The following is a 9,566-nucleotide window of genomic DNA, read 5'->3' as shown; positions in this document are numbered from 1 at the left end:
CCAGAGATGCTGCTTGAGTTATTTCAGCAGGTTGTGTTCCCTAATCATCTTTCACATCTCATTAGGGAGGTTTCACGGCTGTCGGGTCACGACCCATGACCCGTACTGTTGCTACGCTACTCCAAATGGATTACACGCGATGTACTGCAGGTAGGCACTTACCATCGTTTCCAGCGTAGCGGGCCCATTAAAACCCGCTGAAATTGTCAATTTTTGCGCTGTAAATAATTATGGAAATCGAGATAAGCGTGTGAGACATTTAGCCTACTTCAGAATTCCAAAAGTGAGGAGAAATGACGGTAGATAGAAACAAGAGCTGAAGGGACAACAGCCAGTGTGCTTGGCGAACATTGGCCGTTTGCTCACTGCATTTCATCAACAGTAAGGCAGTATTTGTGTTTTTTTCTTGATTCATTTGGCATCTAAAAAGTTTTAGAAGTGATAAATCTGGCTGTAATTTTTTTTAAATCGCCCATGGTTCTCGTGGGGTTTTACCTACAAAATGAAAACGCATCTGAAGAAAAATTTACAGCCAGATTGATCTCTTCTGAGAATTTTTAGATTCCAAAGGAATCAAGAAAAAACACAAATAATGCCTTACTTGACGAAATGCAGTGAGCAAACGCGATAATTTCCAATATTTTCAATGTTTACCAAGCACTTTAGCTGCTGTAGTCCCTTCAGTTCTCGCTTCTCTATACCTTCATTTCGCTTCACGTTTGGAATTCTAAAGTTGGGTACACGTCTCTCACACTTACCCCGACTCCCACAATTTTTTGCAGCGCAAAAATTCAACATTTTGGCGTTTTTTAACAGGTAGGAAAGCACGTTTCTAGCATTAATAACACATACCGGAAGTGACGGATGTCTTCCAGTTGGATTTAACGGCTCCGTGCGTCGAGCCCTATGACCCGGTGACCTTTCGTGCAACCACCCAAAAAAGGTCACTCCTCGCCTTCCGTGCTCGAAAGCAAACAGTCCCAATCCCTCTCTGTGAAAAGGTTGCCCAGAGGACCCGTTTAAATCTCTCACATATGGGCGTTAGTTTGCTGTTCTGATCGCCCTGCTGCAGGAAGTGTGTCATTAAATTGTATTCAGGAAGTTGTTACCTGGTCTTGGGGGACAGGCTGGGACGTTTTTCTTTGGAACGCAGGAGGCTGAAGGGTTATCTTATTGAGATGTACAAAATCACAAGGGGATTAAGTGATCACTCACCCTCTTTTTTCCCCAGGGTAGAGGATTCTAAAAGTAACGAGACCAAGGGGGACCAATTGGGTCCCGTCCCCTCAACGCGCGGTGGGGTGGGGGGGCTGCAGCGTCACACACAAACCACCCCCTTTATGAATATTATTCATTTGCTCCTTTTACCCCATCCCCTGCCATATCCGCTCACGCATAACCCCCAACTGCACAGGCGCGGCTAGTGGGGGTGGAGAGGGAGGGGGTAGAGATTGAGGGGTGGGAGGGTCGCGGCATCACAGGGGAGGGCTGGTTCCCGAAGGCAATACTCCACCACTCACCCATAGGTCCCAATAATCACCACTCCTAGAGAGGGAGGGGGGGGGGGGGGGGCAGAGAGGAGTGGGAGGGGGGGGGGGGAGGGAGGAAAGGGGGGGGACACCAATGCTCTACTACACTCACCCATAGGTCCCAATATTCACCACTCCCTAGAGAGGGAGGGGAGGGGGATGCAGCACCTACCCATGTCGTAAAGCAGCAGCTTCCCCACCTTCTCCCCCTCCCTCTCTCTCTTTCTCTGCCCTGAGGAGGGGGTAGAGAGGGAGGGGGTAGAGGCAGCACCTACCGAGGTCGTAGAGCAGCAGACCCCCATCAGGCGCCGGACCCGAGCCAGGCTGTGGCCAGCGTGGACCCGAGCGATCCGAGGACGGTCAAAAGCAATGGAGGGCCGGCCGATCGTGGCTTCCGCGTGACAGACAATCGGGCAGCCAGGTGTGATCGGGATCACCAGCGAGGAAAAGGCCTCACGATTGCCAGAGTCCCTGCGATCGACGGAGTAATCGCAGGTCTCCATAGATGGTCTCTCCCAGAGGGAGTAATGACCGCCACGATCAGCTTCCCATGTCCCGCACCCTCACCCGTACCCGCGCGGTGATAATGGCAGACGCAATGTTCAAGAACTTCAAGGAGCCCATCGGAGCGCGCAGCACGACCTGAGCATCAATTTAAAACGTTAAGTGACAAATTTAAAGAAGTGAAAGTTAAGAAGCCAAGAAGTACAATAGACAGAACAGGGATAACATCACGTCACTCGCAACGCGAGCAGAGGTAGGCAGGCAGGGCCATTGTGATGTCATCATCGAGATCATCTCATTTATTTACAAAGTTATTTGAATTTTTTGAACATTTTCATAAATAACACGGGTATAATGAATCAAATTTTCAGATGAGGCATCATGGCGTATATCTCTACCAGAATATGTAAAAATGTCATCGTTAGCACGTCGTGTTTTCGAGGAGATGTGAATCACAGACGAACACACAAATAAATACATCCACATCCAGAGTTTTATAATTACTAAAGATCAGAGTTTTATAATTATAGAGATGGGCTTAAGGTGAGAGGGTAGCAATTTAAGAGGACCTCAAGGACAACTTTTTCACGTAGAGGGTGGTCCGAATCTGGAATGAGCTGCCAGAGGGGGCTGTAGAGAGAATTAACAGACATTTTGACAGGACATCTATGGATAGGAAAGGTTTGGAGGGTTATGGGCCATTTGCAGGCAAATGGGACTAGCCCAGTATGCTAACTTGATTTTAGTAAAGCAGAATGAGGACGTTAAAGACATTAACCCAGACAAAATGAGGGAGTTTAAAAGAAAATGAAGAACAAGACATAAACAAAAATGCAGAGCAAGTCCTCCACCAAAAAACCTGAGGCCCAACACAAGCTTGAGAAACAGCATCTGGGCATGTTGCAGACTTCCAAACTCAGAAATCATTTCCACAACTTCAGGTAACTTTGATTTCTCAGTTTGCATCAGTCATTCATCTATACATAGAATTCAACACGGAAACCAACCATTTGGCCCACAATGACCATTCAGAACATGCTTCCAAATAAAACGAATCACCTCTGCCTACACGTGATCCATATCCCTCCATACTCACATGCCTATCCAAAGCCTACCTAAAACCACTGTTGTATCTGGGACCCACCACTCTACAAAAAGTCACCCGTGTACATATTTAACGTTTTCCCTCTCATCTTAAAGCTATGCCCTTTAGTCTATGACATTTCCACCCAGAAAAAATGGTTCTTCCTACCCTACGTCTTTCCGTTATTTTTTTCGTATTTTTTTTATTTTAAGTAATATTTGGTATTATCTACATAGTTCTTTTTTTTATTTTTATTTCTGCGAGTAGGGGACTTGCCCAGTCTTACCTGCTAGGAATGTCCTGCTCTGCATTTCACAATTCCTATATTATTTTGTCTATGATCTCACCCTCCAACTCCTATCATTGGTCGAATAATCTTGTTTAACATAGCTAATCCTCATGATCACCCTTGTTTTACCCTGGTAGAAGCACCTCCAACTCCAGCATCCATGCAGCTTCACAGAATCCTTTTATCTCCTTTTCATTTCTGATGAAGGGTCTCCAACCTGAAACATTGGCTCTGTATCTCTTCTTGAAGATGCGTCCTGACCTGCTGAGTATTTCTGATTGAGTGAAAATTATAATCTTGTTCTTTCTCTGTGAATAAGCTGAGGGTAAAATATCCTTGCACCGTACACTTAAACCTATTGTTAAATAGAAACAGTAGTCAATCAATCGGTGGGGTATTTATCCATTCACACATCAACAAAATCTGCTTTGTGCCAAACCAAGATACCAGATGACTACTCACATGACATGGCCAGAAATCCAAAAGAGTTCAAAATTAGTCATACAGCATCTACATATCTAACATTTTGAAATAAGAGTACAGCCATGAGTTCATTGATGCAGGTTAAACATTTCAGTCCTTGTCTCATTCATCACCTATTAGAAAAGTTTCAATCATTATAAACAATAAGGCATTAATTATAAACATGAACAAATTAAATTCAGTATTTTTTCAATTCCCTAGTTCTCAAAAATTAATTTTTTTAGATCAGTTTCTAGAATCTCAAAGCTGTTTGGTAAATGGTCAGAGAAAAAAAAATTTACTTCAGGGACACTCTTCATTTGTAACATATTAGGATTGCACAATACATCGTACTCTGAACAAGTGTATTTTGTTAGGATGCGATTCATTTGAAAAATGTCTCAATTATTAGATGGAATCTTTGACCCAACGTTCATTTCTCTACTGGAAAATTTAGACATCCAATCCAAAATCTTTTGGTAAACGTATTGCTTTGTCCAACAATGTTTATGTGGAAACTTTAACAATAGCAACATCCTAAATGCTTATTTTCCAAAGAAAGTAGATCCCAAGCTAAAGCCAAATTAATGTTAGCCTAAATGTTGAGCACACCTAGCCTTTTAAAGGACTTGAACAGAGAGCACGGAAGAAAAAGGGGATTTATCAATATTTTCCAATGGATTTAAATGCAGTCAATAAATAGACTATAGAGATATAGCATGGAAACAGGCCCTTCATCCCACCGAGTCAGTGCCAATCAATGATCGCCCCATACACTTAACTCTATCCTACACACTAGGGACAAATTATCGAAGCCAATTAACCTACAAACCTGCACGTCTTTGGAATGTGGGAGGAAACGAGAGAAAGCCCACATGGTCACAGAGACAATGTACCAACTCTGTACAGGGTGCACCCATAGTCAGGATTGAACCCGGGTCTCTGGCCCTGAAGGCAACAACTCTGTTGCTGCACTACTGAGCCGTCCTTAAGGAAGGAAAGAAAGTCAAGGAAGGAAAAACTGTCAATGGTGCAATTAAGGCAAAAGTACCAGACACACATTCAGCGGAAGAAAGTGTGGGAGTTATAAAACTGTTACATGACTATTTTCTTTTCAAAGTAATCAAATTGTTAGCTTCCACTATATTCCTAAATGATATTCATCTTAATCACAATTGATTAAATAAACTGAGGTGTAGCCACGCTATGCCCAGTTTAGTTGTTACAAAACAATAACTGGTCCAACAGACCAGTGAAGGTGAAGGATCAAGAAATGGAGTGCCAGGTCACCCTCAGCCAGGAAATGGTGGATTAGGCAGTAAATCTGGTGGCATAATGTGCAGCAATAAATTCAAAGTAGGTTTCTTAAAACTTGGCCTTTATTAAACTCTGTACGGAGCTCCATTTTATTTCACATTACGATACACCAGCTTTGCAAGTGGAGAGAAAAAAAAATGCTCTGCTTTTAGAAAGTTAAGCCATTGTCAAATTATTCTCTTCCCCTATACGTGGAAGAAAATAATCCATTGTAATAACTACTACAATTTCACGCTGTCAAGAAATACAAAAGAAAATCTCAAACATAAAATGAATGGACATTGATTTGTTAGCAGTTCTATGGAATACTATTACAATCCACCTCAGGCCCACTGCTGTTCTGAACCACAGTATCATAATATACAAACAGTCTAGAGCATTCACACTATAACTCTACAGTATTATTAAACATTGGGAAGGGACACCAATTCCTTACAATGTACAGTACATATGGGTAAAAATTGATAAAATAATCACATCTGTACACAATACATGTGCAAACTGTATCTTTAAATACATGGTTCTGGAAGAGTTGATATATACAAAGTATGCAATGGAGGCACCATGGCTATACCCATGGCTTGGAAATACTACACAGCCACCTAATGGTTACCGTCATTTCTTGTAGTTGTGCTACTTTATTTTCCCAAACATTGCAGTTGAATTTAAGGTAGTAGACAACTTGGCATAGTTATAAGGTTTTACCAGCCAACTTTGTTGAACAGGGCAAATAATGTACATTTTACCATTAGGCAGTGTGACCACAAAGCTAGCCAACTGGACTCTACGGGATACGTAATTTAAGAAAGCGAACCTGCTTTTGAAATGACTGAAATTGTAATTCAAGGTTTGTAACATCTTGTAAATTAAAACGAACAAACCTGGAAAACTGAACTAAGTCTGAAAATATCTTTCTTTCTTGTTTTAAAAATACATAAAAAATACAAGTATTATGTCCATTGCCTTGTCTGAATAAATATACTTCACAAGTTGCAAGATAATACATTTTTTTATTTTACACAAAACTCTTCAGGTCTAGAAATTTTTGTTAAATAACTTCATTGTTGTGATATATTTGAAACTTTTTTTGTAATAAAATAAAAACTCTGCAATTACATATAAAAAGAGACAAAATAGTCTTGCTATGGAAATTAGTCTACTGAAAACCAACTACTCCGATGACTGTAAACATTACAAAATTTAAATAAGAAATCTCATTTGCATAACTGTGCTCAAAATCCAACAGCAAAATAGCGGAAGACTTTTTCATTACAGTTTCAGTTTTCAATACACTAGATTTCCTGTAACAACCTATTTTGTCCCATTTCCAAATTACACAAAATAGGGCACTCTGCTCACCGTGTACTTTGGCAGTTCAACATAGCTAATGCTCCCACAACTAAGACTGAACTGGAACCACTAACCCAACCTATGAACTGAGCTGACTGGGCTCGTACAAGGCACCTTCCGTTCCATTACCGGCAAGGCCATTTTTTTCCCTGTTGCAGTTAATGTTCTGCAAATGTCTTCAGAGGAAGGTGGTCACACATTCATTTCATTCAGTCACCGAGAGGCTTCCACAAAGTGCCATTTCATGTAATAAGAGTGGACAGTAGTCATCAGTGAAGCTCGTCTCATCTCCAAATTACATTCAACTCCGTGCCTTGCAGTGCTAAAGGAACTAGAAATTAACCAGGCAGAGTGGGAAACTTTTGCTTGAATCCTACTGATAATGCACAAGTCCAATCAGCTGAGTGCTTCCTATGCTAATGTTCCAGGGTTTTTTTTTAGCACTTGTGTCGTGGCAGCAGGCTGCTGGGGAACGGGTAGGGAAGGGTCATCATCACCTGCACTCTACTGCCACACTGTTTTGGGCTGGTGAAGAGGAAGTGGGACTCATTCCAGTTTCTGAAGAAGCTGAGGATGTACCTGGAGCTGCAGGTGTAACTATAAAATAAAAAAATACATAAATTAGTACATTATTTATAGAAAGTATTAGCACGGTTTTTCAGTTAACACAGAAGCTCTCTGTAACCATATACTAGGTAAAATATCATGCAATAACAGGCGAAAACCATATGATCTAGATGATGAAAATGTTTTAAGGAGTTGGGAGATGAATCGCTCATCCCTATACTGAATCTCTATCATTTAAACATAAAGATTAAAGACTTGATTGAAGGAACAAAGAATTGTACAGCCATATTTGAATGTCATTTAGGAAGCAGAACAACTGTGCAGCTGAGAGAGAAAGCTATAAAAGGGTTATAAATAGATAAGAAAATGGGAAAACTATGACAGCCGGAATTCTGGCAATGTATAAGGACTTTGGTCGGGGATGACGTGATTGATCCCACCATTAGCCACATTTTCCCATCTCCACCCGTTTCCGTCTTCCGCAGAGACCGTTCCCTCCGCAACTCCTTGGTTAACTCATCCCATCCCACCCAAACCACCCCTCACAAGGTACCTTCCCCTGCAACCACAGAAGATGCAACACCTGTCCTTATACCTCCTCCCTCAACTCTGTCCAGAGACCTAGACAGTCCTTTCAGATTAGGCAGAGGTTCACTTGCACCTCCTGCAACCTCATCTACTGTGTCCGTTGTTCAAGATGTAGACTCATACATCGGCATGATCAAACGTAGACTGGGCAATCGTTTCCCTGAACACCTTCGCTCAGTCCGCCTGAACTTAGCTGATCTCCAGTTGCTAAACACTTTAATTCTCCTTCCCATTACCACACTGACCTTTCTGTCCTCGGACTCTTCCATTGTCAGAGTGAGGCTAAACGCAAATTGGAGGAACAGCATCTCATATTTCGCTTGGGCAGCTTACAGCCCAGTGCTATGAATATTAATTTCCCTCACTTCTGGTAGCTCTGGCATTTCCCCCCCCCCCCTCTCTCTCCCCCAGCCAAGTCACACCAGCTTCTCGTTTTCACCCAACAAACTGCTAACTGGCCTGTTTCCTTTATCGTTGTTACTTTTTTTTGCATAACTTTCATTCATTGTTCTTTATCTATCAACATCATCACCTATATCTCTCGTTTCCCTTTTCCCTAACCAGTCCAAAGGGTCTCGAACCGAAACGTCATCCATTCCTTCTCTCCAGAGATGCTGCCTGTCCCGCTGTTACTCCAGCTTTTTGTGTCTATCTTTGAAGTGATCCAACAGTTGTACATGACCACGATCTGACCCGATCTAGACTCCCACATTCAGTTTGGCAGCATACCCAAGGCAGGAGACATTGGCCCAGGAATGGCTGCAGCACACGCTCACGATTATCTAACCAGAGTTTCATAGGGTTACACAGCAGAAAGTGCTGGAGTACAACAGTGGCACAGCTGCTGCCTCCCAGCGCCAAAGACACGGGTTCCATTCAGACCTCAGGTGCTATGCAGAGTTTGAACGTCCTGTCTGTGACCATGTGGATTTCATCCGGGTGCTCCAGTTTCATCCCACATCCCAAAGACATTCAAGTTTGTAGGTTAATGGGTCCCTGTACAATTGCCCCTAGTGTGTAGATGATTGATGGTTGGTATGGAGTCGGTGGATCGTTGGGACTGTTTCAAAGGCCCTAAAACTCTAACATCTCAAACTAAAACTCAGGCAACATCTGTGGAGGGAATGGACAGTCCATATTTCTGGTTGGGAACCTTCTTTAGACTGATTGTAGTAGGGAGGGAGAACGCTGGAAAAGAGAGATGGGGACAGGACAGGGTTTTTATGACAAATGGGGAGTGCAGAGGTGAAAAGGAGACAAAGGGTGTCAGATAAGGAGTGAAGAAGAGGAGTGAAATGTGAAGCCGAAGGGAGTGATATACGTGGAAGAGGACTGGGAGGAAGTGAAAGAAGGTATAATAGGAAAATGAGGGAATCGGAGATAGGAGGTTAGAGATTCCAGTATCTGTAGTTCCCCATGTCTCTTTCATTGGGTTACAGCTAAAATCAAATTTACATAAGTTCTCTTTAAATTCCACACTGCTTCAAGTTTAGAAGATTAAGGGCTGATCTATTAGATCAGTGATTCTTAACCTATGGTGGTCGTTTGGGGCTTTGCCGGGGGTCATTAAGGGGACACAAATAACATATCAATTTGTTGAGCCCATGTTTAGGATCCTAACAAAGGTACATACCATGTACAGTATTTTGTTTGCGTATGTGCCTACTGGTGCCAAAAAGGTTAAGAACCACTGTATTAGAATTACTTAAATGGTAAGAGGATCGCTTTATGATGATCAAAGTTTCACAATTTTCCCATCCCCCTCCACACAGTCTATTATACGTCAAAAATCTGGAAGTCCATTCCTTAAAAGGCCATGCTTAAATGAAAAATTTTAAATGCCGATTGAAAAAATTAATTGGGAAGGAGTGTCATG

General features: G+C 42.2%; 1 protein-coding gene across 5 annotated transcripts in view; it reads right to left on the bottom strand.

Annotated features, from left to right (window-relative positions):
- Positions 1–5,229: 5,229 nt before the first annotated feature.
- The window catches only part of arid4a (AT rich interactive domain 4A (RBP1-like)), an 84,422-nt gene continuing 80,085 nt past the window's right edge, over positions 5,230–9,566 (bottom strand). For all 5 annotated transcript variants that reach the window (XM_055640477.1, XM_055640478.1, XM_055640480.1 and 2 more), the window contains exon 25: positions 5,230–7,132. In XM_055640477.1, coding sequence (XP_055496452.1) covers positions 7,029–7,132 — 104 coding nt within the window. In that variant the 3' untranslated portion in view covers positions 5,230–7,028. The remainder of the gene's footprint in view (positions 7,133–9,566) is intronic.

This window comes from Leucoraja erinacea, chromosome 9 (assembly GCF_028641065.1).
Source record: "Leucoraja erinacea ecotype New England chromosome 9, Leri_hhj_1, whole genome shotgun sequence".
Lineage (NCBI taxonomy): Eukaryota > Metazoa > Chordata > Chondrichthyes > Rajiformes > Rajidae > Leucoraja > Leucoraja erinaceus.
Note: the sequence above shows the minus strand (reverse complement) of the source record. Positions and strands in the feature narration are given on the sequence as shown.